General features: G+C 43.3%; 1 protein-coding gene across 3 annotated transcripts in view; it reads left to right on the forward strand.

Moving 5' to 3' along the window:
• Positions 1 to 19904, forward strand: part of LOC126263750 (uncharacterized) — a 498031-nt gene that overhangs the window by 392154 nt on the left and 85973 nt on the right. For all 3 annotated transcript variants that reach the window (XM_049960935.1, XM_049960936.1, XM_049960937.1), the window contains exons 5-6: positions 3199 to 3332; positions 16001 to 16222. In XM_049960935.1, the coding sequence (XP_049816892.1) occupies positions 3199 to 3332; positions 16001 to 16222 (356 nt within the window). The remainder of the gene's footprint in view (positions 1 to 3198; positions 3333 to 16000; positions 16223 to 19904) is intronic.

The raw sequence follows: 19904 nt of genomic DNA on the forward strand, positions 1-19904 counted from the left end.
TTCTCCGTCGCTCTCTCGTACAGATCTTATCGAGTTCCAGGAAAGGGCAGCTCCAACACCGAGGAGCGCCGATTCCGGCGACATTTCCAGCTCAAATTAAGCATGGGTACAGTGCTTCTGCCCAGACGAAATCCCCACAAGGACTGCCACCCCGCTCACCTCATCCTGCTCAGCGTAGTTTACTGTTTGTCGGTGGGCAAAGACGACACGTGACGGCTTCCTGAGTCTACACCCAGTTTTACGCGGCTGAGTTGTTGTAGTATGCTCTGTAGAACACTGTCACGCAGTATTGTAGGTGCGCACATCTAGCACATCCCTGGGCCCAAATGTATCAGTCGAAAAGAGAGCGAAAGTGATAAATTTCAAGGTCTAAAAGATGTCCTTTCCAGCAACTGGGATCTTCTGAAACTCTATGGGGTGCAACACAGAGCAGCATGCGGTCCTAGGGATATGAATCGTGCAGTCCAGTTAGCATTGCTCGATAATGTGTTATACGGGAGCGACAACGACTGTCATGGTTCCACGTTAGACTGTAAAGAGTCGATTCTACCGGGCAATTTTAGGGGGGTCCCGGAGCTTTTTTTTTACGCGTTTCTGTACCGGATGCACTCTATACAAACAACCAAAATATTTGGCTTTTAAAAAGAAATTTTGATCAACTTTAATAATGAAAGTTTACATAAGATATAAGAAGGCATGAAAATAATGCAATAAACCCATTGGCATGGTAAAATGTGAAGTTTGGCGAGCAAAAGCGGCATAGACGGCTTCACAATTGAATAAGTATTTTTTTAAGTTTGTTTCCTGTTTTCCCACTTCCAGAATTAATGTCGCATTTTTTCTGGTTTCTGTTGTTGTTATCTAGCAAGATTTATTCGGTCATCTGATTTTTTTATGATTTTTTATTTTCGCAATAAACGCAAACATGATTGGTATAGGAATAAAAATATTTTTGTTAATATTAACAGCGTTCCATATCCAGGACTAAATCATATGAGCAATGTAATTTAAAATAATTTAATTATATAGTGCATTTATTTTAATAAAATGAAGAGATAAAATTAGCATATGCTAATGAAATATGCTTATAATGTAGGTATGAAAGTCATCTGCCTTCAAAAAGAATTGATTGGATACATATTACTCATTTGAGATATCGTAAGTTTTGTGAACTTCGTGCCATTTTACAGTACCCGACACAAAAAGTGAAGCACCCATAGCGGAGGAGAAACGGAATGAAACTTAATGGGCTGAGAGGAGAGGGTGAATGTCGTTATTTCAGCGATTACAACATCGAGCCAAATTTACACAGAACTTGGCAGTATGAGTCCACTTATTAGTATGACGTCACACCCCCTCTGGCCTGGATGAATTTAATGATTCGTTTGGGAAGGGTGTCGTAAAGCCGTTGGATAGTCTCCTGTGACAAGCTGGACTGCAACTGTTGTAACTCGTTCTTGATGTCTTGCACACTGGTACTGGGATGGAGTTGACGCCCGAGATGGTCCCTTACGTGTCCTATCGCGGACAGATCTGGGGATATTGCTGGCGACGAGAGTACTTCAGCATCACGCATTCACTTTGTAGAGACACGTGCCATACCTGGACGAAGATCGTCCTGTTGAAAAATGGTGCCACGACACTGTGGCCTGGGAGGTAACACCAGAGGATGCAAGGTGTCAATGGCGTTCCGTTGAATCGTCAGAGATCCCTCAGTCGCAACCAGCCGTGACCCTAAGTTATACCCGATGGCATCCCACACCATAACTGCTGTCCCTATCCAGGACATTGGAAGAACTCACCAGGTAGCCACCATACTTGCCGGCGACAGTGCAGTACCTCAACTCATCACTGAACACAGTGGGACCTAATTCATGTTCAGTCCACACTTCCTGGTCACAGTACCACTCCAAACGCAGCCGTTTATGTTGTAGTATTAACGGTAGCCAACCCATGGGATGATGCTTCCCCAGTCTGGCTCCTGCGAGTCTCCAACCAGAGATGTGGGATGACACACAGTTTTGCAGGGAGTCCATTTTTTGAAACTATCTGGCAGACTGAAGTTGTGTGTCGGATCAGGACTCGTTTCCAGGACCTTCATACTGCAAACAATCCCCCAGTCTGTGGCTTAGCCACGTCTCCGCAACATCTTTTCTTTCAGGAGTGCTAGTCAGGGAAGTTTCGCAGGAGAACTTCGGTGAAATTCTTAAGATAGGAGAAATGGTCCTGGTGGAAGTAAAGCTGCGACGACGGGTCATGAGTCGCGCTCGGGTAGCTCAGCTGGTAGAGCATTTGTCTGCGAAAGGCAAAGCCCACTGGTTCGAGTTCTCTGGAATCCATTACCTGTTCTTGGATGGCAGACGGAGATGTGAAACGGTTACGATGTGCTTGGTGCACAGTATTGCGATCCTCCCATGTGGTGGCCAGCTGTCGTTGACTGGAACCATGACAATGAGTGACAATGAGTATGCCTGCCCTCACACTGTCATGCAGTCCAAATTTGGCCACAGTCACAAACGAATGCTCCACAAATCTGGATGTTGCGCGGTTCGACCAGTTGGCCAAATGGGGACCACAATGAGGCCGCTTTCAAACTGTCAGGGGCTAATAACGCAGTCTCATATTAGCGCACGGCACATCCGTGCCCTTCACAGCCATCACCCAGCACCTCACACTTTCTACATCCCTTTTATACCCTACGAGGCACGATAACAACACTGAACACGCACAACACTGATGCACTCTGGTGGCCGTTCTACCTGTCATGTACAACTGCACTCCTAATCATTTACATCTCCACCGGTGATGTGTATGCTGACAATGTCGCCTGGGTGCCTCACTTTTTTTTTTTGTCAGGCAGTGTAGTTCTTGGGCATGATCCATTACGAGCGGTTCTAGGCGCTACAGTCTGGAACTGCGCGACCGCTACGGTCGCAAGTTCGAATCCTGCCTCGGGCATGGATGTGTGTGATGTCCTTAGGTTAGTTAGGTTTAAGTAGTTCTAAGTTCTAGGGGACTGATGACATCAGATGTTAAGTCACATAGCGCTCAGAGACATTTGAACCATGATCAATTCTCAGACTCACTGAATCAGTCGTACAGAAAACTGCAATTTTTGAATATTGCCCCCTCTTAGGTAAATTTTTGAGGGCATCCACGGCCACGCCTGAGAAGTGTGTTGCGCTGGTGCTGTTGCAGGGCGCAGAGCTACCAGGTGAAGCTGCCGCCCGACTTCACGTGCGCCAACTGCACGCTGCGTCTGCAGCGACAGGCGGACGAGTGGGGCAGCAGCTACCGCTTCTGGTCCTGCGCCGACGTCGACATCCGGGCCCGTGAGTAACTCAGCCCTCATCTTTCTGACGGGACACAAGTCCAGCGCCTGGGACGGTCGATCCTTGTTGAGATTCTCCCTTTACACACAGAGAAAAACCAGGCTACGTCTGGTTTACAAATCACATCACTTATATAGTCTGACACCGCCCTTAGCCGCGATAACGGAGTCAATTTGGTGAGGAATGCCGCATCCACTTCACAGCAGTCACAGCATGTTGACATTACCTGAAAAGGCGCTTTTAGTGAAGCTGTATTATCAGAATGGGGAATGTGCTAGTTCAGCGTTGCGATCCTATCGCCATAGGAGGGGGATTCGAACGGGTAAAGGTCCGTTGACAAATGCAGCTGTGGCGAGAATGATTTCGAAGTTCGAAGCCACGGGTTGTTTAGACGATAGACCCCGTAGTGGCCGACCGAGCACAAGGCGTAACGCTCCTGAGACAGTTCAGGAAGAAATGGAGACTGTAGCGGGTTCGTCTATGCACGGGGAAGTCGGCGCTCGTGCAGTCGCACGTCGCACCGGCATTCCATACACTACTGTTTGGTTGGCACTTAGGCGTACCCTCCGATGCTATCCGTACAAAATTCATCGGCATCATGAACTGTTACCTGGCGATTTAGTGAAGCGGAGGGCATTTGCGGTGTGGGCATTTCAAAAGATGGCAGAAGATGACGATTGGTTGAGTAACGTGTTGTGGACCGATGAAGCTCATTTCACACTCCGAGGGTCTGTCAACGCCCACAACTGCAGAATTTGGGCTACCGAAAATCCTAGAACTGTCGTGGAAACTCCATTGCACGACGAGAAGGTCACGGTATGGGTTGCATTCACCACATCTACCGTTATCGGGCCTTTTTTCTTCGAGTAAATGCGTGATTCTGGTTTTGTAACTGTTACCGTGACGGGTGAGAGGTACGCCGATATGTTGCAGAATCGCATCATCCCCAGCCTGGCTGATAAACACCTGCTGGAACGTACGATGTTTATGCAGGATGGCGCTCCACCCCCATATTGCTAGACGCGTGAAAGATCTCTTGCGCGCGTCGTTTGGTGGTGATCGTGTGTTCAGTCGCCACTTTCGTCGTGCTTGGCCTTTGGGGTTACCTGAAGTCGCAAGTGTATAGTAATCGACCGACATCTCTAGGGATGCTGAAAGACAACATCCGACGCCAATGCCTCACCATAACTCCGGACATTCTTTACAGTGCTGTTCACAACATTATTCCTCGACTACAGCTATTGTTGAGGAATGATGGTGGACATATTGAGCATTTCCTGTAAGGAACATCAACTTTGCTTTGTCTTACTTTGTTATGCTGATTATTGCTATTCTGATCAGATGAAGCGCCATCTGTCGGACATTTTTTGAACTTTTGTATTTTTTTGGTTCTAATAAAACCCCATGTCATTCCAAGCACGTGTGGCAATTTGTACCTCTCTATCTACATTATTCCGTGATTTATTCGGTTTTCAAATTTATACTGACTTTTTGATCACCCGGTATTTTCTCTGCGATTGAAGATAGCATGATTCAGCGAGTCAGTCGAGGTGTTGTAGGGCACCTGAGTATTCGTCAAACCAGGAACGTGTGCTTGTAGCCCTGTGAACACTGCTTTCGTCATACTCGTCATCAACACGTAGAACAAAGAGAACACTTGGCCACCGAGAATGTCGAAATAAACATTCTGCTTCACGTTCACGGTGACCTGAATGAATGAACCCAAGTGATGGTGCGAAAAACACCCTAAAACACCGTAGAACCACTTCCATCTCGAACTATACCCAATGCGGGTTAAACGCTTCACTGCGCCGCCGGCCCTGTATCATACGGGAAGAGGCAAAATCGCGACTCGTCCGACCACACTCCACGCCTCCAGTCTGTCACTAGCTTGTAACTGTTGTCTGGCCCATTGAAGACGAGCAGAGCTATGTGCCACTGTGTGTTAGGCTTTTTGCGAAGTCCCTTCCAGTGTTCGCTCAGAAAGTGGTTGAAATGGACTTGCATTCACATACAGCAGCAGTTCCTGTAGAGTTTGAAACCGACTGTGATTGACAAGCCGTGACACTCGTCTACATCTACATACGTGCTCTCAAGCCGTCTTATGGTGCATGGCGGAGGGTACAGCTGCTAGTCACTTTCTTCCCTGTTCCATTTGCGAACAGACCGAGGGAAAAGTGACTATCTAGGAGGAGCGTTCAAAAAGTAATGGCACACATTCTTTTCTGAAAGCAGGTCGGTTTTATTCACGATTCCAATGCATCATATTAGTCCCCAATCTTTTGGCTACAGAACTTTATTTTTCAACATAATCTCCAATGCGACGGCCTCAGGCTAGGTTACTTGGAGGGTCTGCCTGCCCAGATGGTACCACTATAATGGTCGATGGCGGAGACAGCGTCTTTCTGCATCAATAACCTCCCCATCATACACGTGCTGATCCACGCAGAGTGCACCCTTCATTAAGCGAAATCGATGAAAATCGGAAGGTGCGAGATGCAGGCTGTAGGGAGCATGAGGGAGAACAGTCCGGTGAAGTTTTGCGAGCTGCTTTCGGGTGCGCAGACTTGTGTAAGGACTTGCATTGTCACGGACGAGAAGTTCGTTAGCATTTTTGTGGCAACGAACACGCTGAAGTCGTATCTTCAATTTCCTGAGAATAGCACAACACATTCCAGAGTTTTGGGTGCACCGCGTGGGAGGTCGTCAAAGAGAATAACCCCTTCGGAATCCCAGAAGACCATCGCCATGACTTTACCGTCTGAGGGTGCGGCTTTTTTTTTCGGAGGGGAAGTGATGTGACGCCATTCCATGGTTTGCTGTTTTGTTCGGTTCGAAGTGATGAACCCACGTTTCATTGCCTGCGACAATTTCCGACAAAAAATTGTCACGATCAGCCGAATAACTTTCAAGCAATTCCGCACAGATGCTCCTTCGTTGCTCTTGACAATCTTCTGTCAGGTGGTGAGGAACCTAGCGGACAGACAACAACTGGTAGACAAGTATGTCAGCACTACCAACGGAGACGTCCTGCTGAGCAGCGACGTATTTGTTTGTGATCTGTCGAATGAGAGTGTCCACACGTTCCAACACTGCAGGACTCGCAGCTGTGTGCGGCTGGTCGGTGCGCGGGAGATCGTCCAGGTTTTGCGCGACCTTGTTGCGATGCTGACACAAGCCTTGCCCAACGACTCGCCGTGCTTTTTCTGCCAGGTCTCTGTAGACGTTCCGCGAACGCCTATGAATATCTGCGATGCCCTGGTTTTCCGCCAAAAGAAACTCAATGATAGTTCTCTGCTTGGAACGCACCTCTGTTACAGACGCCATTCTGAAGGCTACGTGTAGTGCCGCCACCTGTCGGAACTTGATGAAACTATAAGGGCTGAGGCACGAATATTTCACGACTTTGCAGTCGAAATGGCCGAGAAAAAAAGTGTTGCATTATTTCCTGGACGGCCCTCGCGTATGCCTCGATACGAGCCGTAATTTGTCGCATCTTATATTCGTGATCCTTAGCGCGAAATGTACGTTGGAGGCGCTAGAATCGTCTGCTGTCAGCTTCAAATGATAGTTCTCTAAATGTTCTGAATAGCGTTCCGAGTAAATAACGTTGTCTTGCTTCCAAGATTTCCGTTCGAGTTCCCGAAGCCTCTCTGTAACATTCGCGCCATGATCCAATCTACCTGCAACAAATTTACTAGCACGCTTCTAAATTGCTTCGATGTCTTCCTTTCATCTGACATGGAGAGGATCCCAAACACTGGAGCGGTACGCGAAAATGGGTCGCACCAGGGTCTATAGGCTGTCTCCTTTATGTATATGCTACACTGTCCCAAAATTTTCCGAATAGACCGAAGTCGATCATTCACCTTCACTGCTACCGTCCTTACGTACTTGCCCCATTTCGTATCTCTATGCAAAGTTACACCTAGGACGTGACTGTGTCAAGCTGCCTACTACATCTACATCTACATGGATACTCTGCAAATCACATTTAAGTGCCTGGCAGAGGGTTCATCGAACCACCTTTACAATTCTCTATTATTCCAATCTCGTATAGCGCGCGGAAAGAATGAACACCTACATCTTTCCGTACATGCTCTGATTTCCCTTATTTTATCGTGGTGATCGTTCCTCCCTATGTGGGTCGGTGTCGACAAAATATTTTCGCATTCGGAGGAGAAAGTTGGTGATTGTAATTTCGTGAGAAGATTCCGTCGCAACGAAAAACGCCTTTCTATTAACGATTTCCAGCCCAAATTCTGTATCATTTCTGCGACACTCTCTCCCATATTTCGCGATAATACAAAACGCGCTGCCTTTCTTTGAGCTTTTTCGAGGTACTCCGTCAGTCCTATCTGGTAAGGATCCCACACCACGCAGCAGTGTTCTAAAAGAGTGAGATTTTCACTCTGCAGCGGAGTGTGCACTGATATGAAACTTCCTGGCAGATTAAAACTGTGTGTCGGACCGAGACTCGAACTCGGGACCTTTGCCTTTCGCGGGCAAGTGCTCTACCAACTCAGCTACCCAAGCACGACGCACGCCCCGTCCTCACGAGGTACTGGCGGAAGTAAAGCTTTGAGGACGGGGCGTGAGTCATGCTTAGGTAGCTGAGTTGGTAGAGTACTTGCCCGCGAAAGGCAAAGGTCCCGAGTTCGAGTCTGGGCCCGGCACACAGTTTTAATCTGCCAGGAAGTTTCATTCTAAAAGAGGATCGACAAGCGTAGTGTAGACATTCTCTTTAGTTAGTAGGTCTGTTACAATTTCTATGTGTCCTGCCAATAAAACGCAGTCTTTGGTTAGCCTTCTCCACAACATTTTCTATGTGTTCCTTCCAATTTAAGTTGTTCGTAATTGTAATACCTAGGTATTTACTTGAATATACGGCTTTTAGATTAGACTGATTTATCGTGTAACCGAAGTTTAACGAGTTCCTTTTAGCACTCATGTGGATGACCTCACACTTTTCGTTATTCAGGGTCAACTGCCACTTTTCGCACCATTCAGATATTTTTTCTAAATCCTTTTGCAGTTTGTTTTGATCTTCTGATGACTTTATTAGTCGATAAACGACAGCGTCATCTGCAAACAACCGAAGACGGCTGCTCAGATTGTCTCACAAATCGTTTATATAGATAAGGAACAGCAAAGGGCCTATAACACTATCTTGGGGAACGCCAGAAATCACTTCTGTTTTACTCGATGACTTTCCGTCAGTTACTATGAACTGTGACCTCTCTGACATAAAATCACAAATCCGATCACATAACTGAGACGATATTCCACAAGCACGCAATTTCAATACTAGCCGCTTGTGTGGTACAGTGTCAAAATCCTTCCCTTGTCAATAGCACTCAACACTTCATGTGAATAAAGAGCTAGTTGTATTTCACAGGAACGATGTTTTCTAAATCCATGTTGACTGTGTGTCAATAGACAGTTTTCTTCGAGGTAATTCATAATGTTCGAACACAATATATGTTCTAAAATCCTGCTACATATCGACGTTAACGATATGGGTCTGTAATTTAATGGATTACTCGTACTACCTTTCTTGAATACTAGTGTGACCTGTGCAACTTTCCAGTCTTTGGGTACGGATCTTTCGTCGAGCGAACGGTTGTATATGATTGTTAAGTATGGAGCTAATGCATCAGCATACTCCGAAAGGAACTTAATTGGTATACAGTCTGGACCAGAAGACTTGCTTTTATTAAGTGATTTAAGTTGCTTCACTACTCCGAGGCTATTTATTCTACGTTACTCATGTTGGCAGATGTTCTTGATTCGAATTCTGTAATATTTACTTCGTCTTCTTTTGTGAAGGCATTTCAGAAGGCTGTATTTAGTAACTCTGCTTTGGCAGCACTGTCTTCGATAGTATCTCCTTTGCTATCGCCCAGAGAAGGCATTGATTGTTTCTTGCCGCTAACATACTTCACATACGACCAGAATCTCTTTGAATTTTCTGCCACGTTTCGAGACAACGTTTCGTTGTGGAAACTGTTATAGGCATCTCGCGTTGAAGTCCGCGCTAAATTTCGAGCTTCTGTAAACACCAATCTTGGGGATTTTGTCTGTTTAAATTTGGCATGTTTGTTTCGTTGTTTCTGCAACAGTGTTCTAACCCGTTTTGTGTACCAAGGAGGATCAGCTCCGTCGTTTGTTAATTTATTTGGTAGAAATTTGATCCTATTCATCCGCAACAACTTTCTTTTCTCCACATTCGGAGCTGGCTGCCATTCATCACACTATCTAGAAATTTTTCCTATTTATTTTGTACTCTCCTACAGTCACGCAACAACGAAACTTTCCCGTACACCACAGCATTATCAGCAAAAAGCCGCAGATTTCTTCGTAAGATCATTTATGTACGTAGACAATAAGAGCAGTCCTATCACTCTTCGTTGTGGCACTCCTTACGAGATCCTTGTCTCTGATGAACTCTCGCCGTCGATGACAACGTACTGCTTTCTATTACTTAACAAGTCTTCGAGCCGCTCACATATGTGAGAACTTAATTCGTATGTCGGACGTTTGTAAGCAGTCTGCAGTGCATCACAGTGTCAGACGCTTTCTGGAAATCTAGGAATATGGAACCTGCCTATTGCCCTCCATCCATGGTTTGTAGGATATTATGTGAAAAGGGCAAAACTTAATTTTACAGAGTGTTACTTTCTGAATGCCTGCTGATTTGTGGTCAGAAACTTTTCCTCCTCGAGGAAATTTATTGGATTCGAATTGAGAACATGTTCAAGAATTGTGCAGCACACCGATGTTAAAGATATTGGTCTGTAATTCTGCGGGTCTTGTATACAGACGTTATTTGTCCTTTTTTTTCATTCACCTTGGACTCTGCGCTGAGCGTGAGGATCACGATAAATGCACACTAAGTAAGGGGCCATTACTCTCTATAAAACCGAACTGGGATTCCATCCGAATCTTACGACTTATTTGTTTTCGACTCCTTCAGTTGCTTCTCTGCCCCAGGAATGCCTATAACTTTGTCCTCCATGCGGAAGTCCGTTCGACTGTCAAACGACGGTGTCTTTCTTCAACGCTGAAATTTAAAACTTAAGCTTTCCTTTTGCTATCTTCTGTTGCCACACCAGATTGGTCAACGAGTGATTGGATAGAAACCTTCGACGCGCTTAGCGTTTTTGCGTGGCTCCAGAATTATCTCGGATTCTCGACAAGATATTTTGCGGAGTGACGGAAGTAGTTGTAGTATGCTTCGCGCATCGATCTTTTTACAGATGCACGAATTCTTGCTAACTTCTGCCAGTCGTCATTGCGCGTTCTCTTTTGAATCGAGAGTGCAACATTGTCCGGAAAGTGTCTGTCGATTAGGGTATTTTGACGACCACTGTTCGTACACTGTGGTGACACGGTTGCTAGCGGAACACGGCTTCTTGTATACACGTTGGAGATTCTGCGTCATTCCAAGAAATGAGAACTTCAGAGTACGGTGTGATCGCGGGCACGTCCGAACACAGCAGTTCCTTACTGCCACCGTGTCACGCCTTGGAGCTGACCCGCCGTACTGCGCAGATTCCATACAACCGACTTGCGCTGACACTGCTCTTCACTGTCATAAGTTCGTCAGCTAAGAAGCCCCTGGTCAACACCGACTCAAAGTAAGGCCTCGGCGCTTGTTCGTGACGTCACGTCAGCTAGGCACGGCGAACGCCAGGTCTGTTGCAGGCATACTCATAATGGTGGTGTCTCCCTTTCTGACACAGGAAAATGTGAAACTATTGGCGGTAGTTGACCAACACACATTGTTCTGAGAGATTTCTGCAATCAATTAATTGTGCAATTCATTAAACTTCCACCTGTTTTAAGGATTGACATACAAAAACAACTTCATGGTCCAGCAGCAACAGAATTCGTGCTTCTTTACATTATTTGTAAATCTGAGGAAGTTAAGTTTGTACTGGGTTGCTTTTGTAAGAAACTGTGAACATATTGGTGCTCTTCTTTAGGTATCTTGGTTGACTGTGGGGTGAGGAGCACTGAAGGTTAATCAAATATCTTGCGATTGTACACGTGGGGGGAGGGGGTGGGGGACAGAAGAAGAGGCAAAAAGAGAGATACTTGTTTTATCCAATAAATTTTTTTTATCTTATAAAGTTTCTCCTTTCAGTTGCCAGAGGGGAATATTTATCTTTTCTAATGTGCATGTTTAAAAAAGTTTAAGCTCTGCACTATTTTCGATGTATGAAGCTATTTTGTTTCCTGTTTAGAATTCCTTTCGTTGAAAACGACTGTAATCTAATGACTGGTAACAGTTGGACATTTACACACGTAAATTAGTTCACGTTTCCAGTGACGATGTCAAACGAAAATAAATAAATAAATAAAAGAAACGAGTTCATTGTAAGGTTCAATGGTTCAAATGGCTCTGAGCACTATGGGACTCAACATCTTAGGTCATAAGTCCCCTAGAACTTAGAACTACTTAAACCTAACTAACCTAAGGACATCACACACACCCATGCCCGAGGCAGGATTCGAACCTGCGACCGTAGCAGTCCCGCGGTTCCGGACTGCAGCGCCAGAACCGCTAGACCACCGCGGCCGGCTCATTGTAAGGGGGTTGGGGTAAGTTTCGATAACAAAATGGATCAAGTAAATATAGTTACTTGAATATAATATTTCCGAAGCTTGCAATGGGGCAAAGCATCTTCTCATATTGATCTACGTTTGTTTCGACAGGATTCAGTAATACAGAACTATGATCTTCATTTGTAGCTTTACGATAGAAAGAAAATCTTTCATCTAAATAAAACTGCAGAATCCAAAACAATACCAAACATTTTGTCCAAAATTAAGAGATTTATAGTGTTAAGCACGCCCAGGCGTTTCTGCCTGCAACAGACCTGGCGTTCGCCATGCATAGCTGACGTGACGTCACCAACAAGCGCCGAGGCCTTCCTTTGAGTGGGTGTTGGCCTGGTACCATTCCAACGCCATTTACAAAGCTCCAAAGTGTCGAGTGTTTCCCTTTTAAGGGGGATCTATTTGACCCGAGTGCCTTCGTTGTGGGAGTTCATTAGTCTTTTAGTGTAAAAAGAAGCAGGCTGCTGTTGTGACCATTTAAGGTCATAAGTCTACCTCATATCTCTGCATACCCAAACAGGGGGGAGGGGTGCGGGGTGCAAGATGGGGCTCGAGCGGAAATTATAATTGTATAAGAAACATACAGTTTATTCCGAGAAAAACGACCTTAAACATTCCAGTGTTTATATAAAGTCACAGGTTATACAGAGTGAAACGACAAATTTATACAATGTTTTTGACTTTAGGTCCATATACTGTGTAAGGTAAGTCACTGAAGGTTCTGAATGCAAAGCATCTTTTTTTGTGAAGTTCACTTGCACCATTATGTCTTCAAACTGTGTAAAATGTCGCTCTCATAAAAAAAGGTCTCTTTCAGTATCAAAGTTGTGCATCGTGGCTCAAACTACATAGTGTTGTATCCTGTGTACCCATCATTAGCGACAAAAATACCACAGTGTTCAGAGGCCATGTTTGTTATTTCCGTTCCCTCAAGCGTAAATGATTGTCCACAGATACTAGCTAATAATAGTGAACACTGGCGAACTGTCTGCGAGTGCCTATCTGCTAGTGTTCGCTTCTATTCGTACCAGTGTAATAGGGGGCTTTATGGAAATTGTACGCCCAGGTACTGTATTTTCGGATCGCCAATGTCGGCAGCGGCCGGCCTCAAAATACTCGCGGCTCAGAGTTGACCGATTTCTGTTTTTATAGAATTCGACCGATCCACTCGCTCAGGAGATCGTGAATAAAGAGTATGAGAACGAAAGTCTTGGAGCTGACAGTATTTTATGGGAAAAGGAGACGACTTCTTAAAATATTTACCATTACTTTTCGAGCGACTGTTCGTCTCGCCACGATATACTTTATCGTGTAATTTTTTCACGTGTGTTTCAGCACTGGAGATATTTTCTTGAAAATACCGCAAAATTTCGAGTACATACATTGAGAAAAAATTCTATTCTTATTGCTTGTAAGGGTTGTCGAGAGAGAGAGAAAGAGAGAGAGAGAGAGAATTGGGGGGAGGGGCATCAATTGTGTTACCAGACAACAATCAATGACTGTCTCCGAATAGAATTTTCCTGTGGCACATTGTTGGAGTAATCTCGCTCGATCCAAAGGCGAGGGCGAGAATGGTAAGCATGGATTCAGCACCTGATTGCAAAGTTGTACAGAGTGAAGCCGTTCCATAACACCATTTCATTCCTGGACCTGCACTTCATTAGAATAATGTGCAGATTCATTTTCTTCCTTGACGTATCTGTTGAAATTTCTAGAACAGCTAGAGAATAGTATAGTGTCGCGGACGCCCTGAGAATCGATGAAGTCGAGGACAGTAGTTCAGGTACAAACAATCATTGACCCAAGAGTGTGCAAGTGATTTTTTCTTTTTTGCTTGTTTTGATGATGTTGCTCTGTGCTTTCTGTTGTTTTAAAGTATTCACGATTTGGTGTTGCTGTGTGGTATGGAAAAAAATGAAGTATTTCTATTAACAAGCTTATATGTTGAGGGCGTGATTTCGGCATCCTTTAAAGTGATGACCCCGACTTGGTAATGTCAGACATGCAGGCAGTCTGATTGTCAACTGTTTCACGAACATTTGCGTCTGTGTGATTGCAAGCATGTCAGGACTACGAGCTATCATCTCGCCAGTAACAGGATCGTGGAGCGCATGCTCGAAGGTCCTTTATATTGCTATTCAGAGTTATGGACAGGCGAAATTCCATTAGTTCTACTTGGGTTCAGAGATTGCAAATGACATGGAAGAGCAGTTGAATAGAATGTATACTGTCTTGAAAAGAGATTATAAGATGAACTCACCAAAAGTAAACAAGGGTAATGGAGTATAGCTGAATTAAATCATATGCTAGGGAATTAAATTAGGAAAAAAAGACACTAAAAGTAGTAAATGAGTTTTGCTATTTGGGCTGCTAAATAACTTATGATGAGCGAAGGACAGTGGAAACAAAATGCAGACTGGAAGTAGCATGAAAAGAATTTCTGAAAAAGAGGAATTTGTAATCATGTAATATAAATTTAAGTGTTAGAAAGTCGTTTCGGAAGACATTTGTCTGGAGTGCAGCATTCTAAGATGGTGAAATGTCGATTATAAGCATTTCAGATAACACAAGAATAAAAGCCTTTCAAATCCCATGCTATAGAAAAATGTTGAAGATTAGAGGGCAGATTGAATAACCATTGAGGAGGTGGTGAATTGAATTGAGGAAAAAGAAATGTGTGGCACAATTTGACTGAAAGAAGGAATCAGTTGATAGAGTATGTACAGAGGCAGCAAGGGCTCATAAGTTTGGTAATGGAAGTAGGTATGCTGTGGCGAAGAAGCTTGCACTGGATAGATTAGTATGGAGAGCTGCAGCAAAGTAGTCTTCAGACTGGACACAACAACAACATGAAGTAAATGGTCTTTTCCACAGGAACCTTAATTGTTATGTAATCAGTAATATGCTTGCCAGAGCAACTACTATTAAACACTGTTTTACAGGAGCACAGGAAACGGGTGGGGGAGGTAGTGATGGTAGCAGAGACAATGCTTTAGCATACTTTTGGCCATTTGCGCACCTAGTAATTAGCTGCAAGCCAATCGTGGTGGTTGGTATTCATGGGTTTTGTGGGATGAGTAGAAATATTGAGTTAGAGTTTCTTTTCCTCCTTCAGAGCAAAGTGCCAAGTGCCCAACTTTCTTGAAAACCAGTGGACGTGAATAGCAGAGGGTAAATAGCACCAAATGGCTAACGAACTAAATTTCCACATTTCTAAGTGGACCAAAACATTTAGCATAACATACATGTACTCAACAGCAATTACAGGGAGAACTTTATATTTTAACTTGGAGCACGGGCACCGAATCCATTGTTCAGGAACTGTGTGCCATTAGGCAGGTGAAAAATATGCATGATCACGATAGACAAGGTATGTTCGTGCTTACGAAGCAGTAATTGAGAAGGTGTATTTATCTGTACGTTGCAGGTTTGTTTCTATATGAGGTACAATCGAGTGCACCCAGAAGAGCCTGGAAGCTCTTGGGAGGTCAAGAGGTGCTCACCTTAGGAAACTAACTATGTTTCACAATTCTGTACTTAGATCATTGTAAGTGTCAGGAAGGAAAGATGACCCAACAAGTTAGGTGCTTGCACAAGAGAAGACTGATGACTTGGGTCAACACTTTTCAGTAGCTGCCAGCTCATTATTTCACCCCAAATTTTCCTCTTGACAGTACAGGTTGTACATAGGGGGCAGGTTTGTTGTCTGCAGTTTGAGGAAGTGAACAACCTCTACTGAAGCAATTGTCCTTCTGTAGCACTTAGGTCCTCTTTCAATTACAGTTGCACCATAAAATTTTTTAAAGAAAATTTTGAAATTTATGCTTACTAGGTAGACAAGCTGGGTTACATATATACATCCCTTCTACATGACTGTCAATTGTTGATGATGAAAAATGTTTGTAGGCCACTACCAGGATTCAAACTAGAAATAGTCAAATAGAACATGACCACACCAATGAATGTTAGGGACTCTGTAACGGAGGTGTAGGAAGAAAAATTTGCAAATAGGCAACGAGTCAGAATTCCTGTGGCATCCACAGGCAAGGCGTGGAAGGAGGACTGCAGTGGGCGAGGCCGGAGCCTGCTGGGGAAGTGCCTGTGCGACCGGCTGTACCACGGGCCGCGATGCCAGTACCGGGAAGAGTGCGAGACGTCTGCCGACTGTGGACCACACGGGGCTTGCATCGACATTGGCGCCACCACACCACCCCGCAGGCAGTGCTACTGTGATGTCGGCTGGTTTGGTCCTGGGTGCAACAAGAGTGAGTAATTCAATTACGCATAAATGTCATTTCTAGACTGAAAATGTATGGAACATCGTGCAAATGAAAACCTGTTTGCTGGACCAGGACTCAGGTCTTGATGTTTTCCTTTTGCTAGCAGTACTCTACCATCTGTCTCACTCAGATGTGCCTAACAGCCTGATTAAAAGAATCAGTTAGGCGGTATTTCCCTCCTGCTTTTCTATAGAGGTTGGTCTGTGTACTTTGCTGCACTAGCCGTAGTTAACTGTAGCATTCAGAATAAGTCTCTCAGTTTACAGCAGAGGATTTGTGCCTAAGCCATTCTCTGCCTTATTCTTTTCCTCAGGGATCCTGTTATAGAAAAGTGTGCAGAAGACTGTCCATGGAATTTGAAAACATGAACATAGATAGTTCCGAGTTGGAGGTTTGAGTCACTTCATGAGGCATGGTCAGATGGTCCAGCTGACTGAGATTAGTCAGTGAGAGATGAGTACCTTCGTTAAAGTCTCAATCTTGCATTTCATTATAGCAAGCATTTATCAGCAGGTATTGACCCCCAGTTGTGACAGCTGTGTTACTTTATGATCAGCATTTTCTGCAACTCAGTGACTACCATTGTTTCTTATTTTAAGAAGTTCATGACAAGCTGCCGTCAGTATTTATTTTACTGTTACTATTGTTTTTAGTTATCAGCCGTCTTTTTGGCATCCTATACAGCAAATAAGAGCATAAAACAAACAGAAATACATATACATTCAACTGAAATGTGAGGTTGTATAAACTAATACTTACAGAAAATCAAATATTAGTCACTTGTCATCAAAACATTAATCATGGCAAGGCTGTCATTACAACCTTGTCTCTCATCAGAACTGCTGAACAAGAAAGTGGCAGACCTCATCATTATGTTCATTTTACACTGAAAAAGTGATTATACGAGGTGTGGCGATAAAGAAATCGGACTCATATTGAAAAAGATTTACACACTGGAATATTGTCCCCTTAAATGTTGTCCGTTACTCGATCTCAGCACCACTCCATCAGAATTTTCCACTGTTGGAAGCAGTGCTCCAAGTCTTTTTTTTGTTATGCTGTTGAGGAGGCTTGTTGCTTTTCCCTTCATTGCATCCATGGACATGAACCTGGTTCCTTTAGTGCAGAGTTCAGCTTTGGGAAGAGAAAGAAATCACATGGTGCTAGGTCAGGCAAATACAAAGGATGTTCAATCACTGGACTGTTTGTTTTCACCAAAAACCTCTTCACAGACATCGCATTATGTGCTGGCTCATTGTTCTGACAAAGAATCCATGAGTGATTCTTCCACATCTGGTTTCTTTCATCGCATCCGTTCACTGTGACCTTCGGGCAACCAATAAATGTAGTTAAAGAAGGAAAAAGCAACAAGCCTCCTCAACAGCATCGCAGAAGAAGACTTGCAACACTGCAGTGTAGATAACCCTTGGATATAGAAAAAAAAACAATCATCATTATTTTGAATTTTGATTGCTCGTGTGCTTTTTCTTCTTCATAGGGAATTGAGGCTCTTCCAATGCCTGGATTGTTGCTTAGTCTCTGGATCATGTCGGAATATCCATGTTTCATCATGTAATTACTATGCTGAGGTAATCAGCATCATTTTCAGTGTTTTTGGGAGTGTCAGCACAGCAATCCATTTGATGTTGCTTTTGTTCATTTGTGAGAATTCTTGATACCACTTTAGCTCAAACCTTTGTCATGTCCAGATCATCGTGAAAAATCTGTCTAACAGTTTCCTTATTGACGCTGGTAATTTCTGAAATTGCTCAAATGCTTAGGTGGCAGTCTTCTTGAACAATTCTACTGACCTTCTCCATGTTCCCTTCAGACTTCAAAATGGAAGGACGGCCTGATTTTGAATCATCTTTGATACCTTCCCTACCATCCTTGAACCTCTTAACGTGCTCAAAAACTTGTGTATGAGATAGACACAGATCACCAGAAAACTCGTTTCAACAAATCATAAGTTTCTGTGGTGGACTTTCCAAGCTTTGTGAGGAATTTAATGTTAACACGTTGTTCCATTTTAGAGCGCAGCATAATTCCGATGGAGCTCTAACACACAACCCCTTTCTAAGAAGGTTTACAGCCAGACTAACCACCACAGAGGCATGAAATTATGTATACATGCCAGGGAAAGTCCCAATGTTATTCCCCCATTCTTCTCATTGTCCTTGACAAAGTTGGAAATGCACACAACAACCAGTCCGGTTTCTTTATTGCCACACCTCATAACATGCTTATATTTTACTAGAGACCATCTGGTACACTCACAATAGATGATCCATAACAAAGAGAAAATACAGTTGCGTGTTAGATGCGAAGACACAGTTACAACTGATTGTCAGATAAATTACAAACAAGTCAAAGAGTATCAGTATTATGAAATTTTTATTTTCATAATATTGTTTTTTGTTATTTTCATAATATTCATAATATTTTATTGTTTTCATAATATTGTTACATTCCATCCTGGATTTTCCATTGTTCAAAGATTATCAGAGCATACATGAGAAGTCTATGTTATGAAGTGATCCAGTACAGTGAGAATACATTCAGTAGTGGTAAAGTGATGCAGCTTCATACAGTGAGTGTTAAAAAAAAATGAATAATTGTGCATAAGTTACCAAAGAAATTTAGCATCTAGATTTACAATCAGTGGACAGATTTCTTTAAAACATAGTTACTGTAAAACTGAATACACAAACAAAAATAATCTGCACTAGCTCCCTGCTCCTGCTTCACATGGCTAGCATAAAGTACCTATAGCCAGATGACTTGTCTGGTGTAGTGGTAATAAATTATGTATATAACCCTTACAGATACACGTGTTGGTGATAAATTTTATTAGCAGTTGATTACAGAGAGGCAGCTTCCGGATACAATAGTATGAAAAGATTACAATCATTCTGACAGGGATATGGGATCAATTGATGATTACACATTAAGAACAATTTATGCAATCAAATTGTTTCAAATGTTAGAGAAGGAATCTTTTGTAAAGTTCAAATAAATAAGAATATTTTATGTATAATGTGCTTATGTGTGGTGTAAGTTTAAAGCATTGAGTATCTGATAAAACTGTTATTTCTACCAAGCACGACCATTTTGTCTCAGTAATCATCTCTGGATTTGTGTACAATAACTGTCCCATTGAAATACTCATAGCATTCCAAATGTAATAACTTCATGATTAATCTAGTGTTCTCAGTTTACAATATGTAACTCACAAATCTCAAATGATTTTTATCATCACACAACTGCAGCACTGGTAAGGCAAAAACTGAAATGGAAAATTTGGAAAATGTGTATGTGTGCATCATACAAATTACCTAGCTGACAATAGTTAGTACTGTGTGAGGTAGTTATTGCTGACTCCTGTGTTACTATGACGTAATTTCATTGTGTTTTATACTGTTTCTTATCCTGGTGGTAATAGCACGTAATTGTTGCAGTTAGGATCTTTATTAAACAAAGATGACTTCAGTTTTGATTGTGAACACCATTTAAGCTGTCTGTATCTCTGTGCGTGATTTCTGCTGTTGCGAAAGTGTGAACCACGGGTTGAGTTGCTTACACTGTGGGATGGAGCTGGGTCTGGTTCTCCGTGTCTTCTTCCATTCTTTTGACATGTCCTAACCATTCTAGCTGCCTTTATTCTACT

This window comes from Schistocerca nitens, chromosome 6, assembly GCF_023898315.1.
Source record: "Schistocerca nitens isolate TAMUIC-IGC-003100 chromosome 6, iqSchNite1.1, whole genome shotgun sequence".
Classification (NCBI taxonomy): Eukaryota; Metazoa; Arthropoda; class Insecta; order Orthoptera; family Acrididae; genus Schistocerca; species Schistocerca nitens.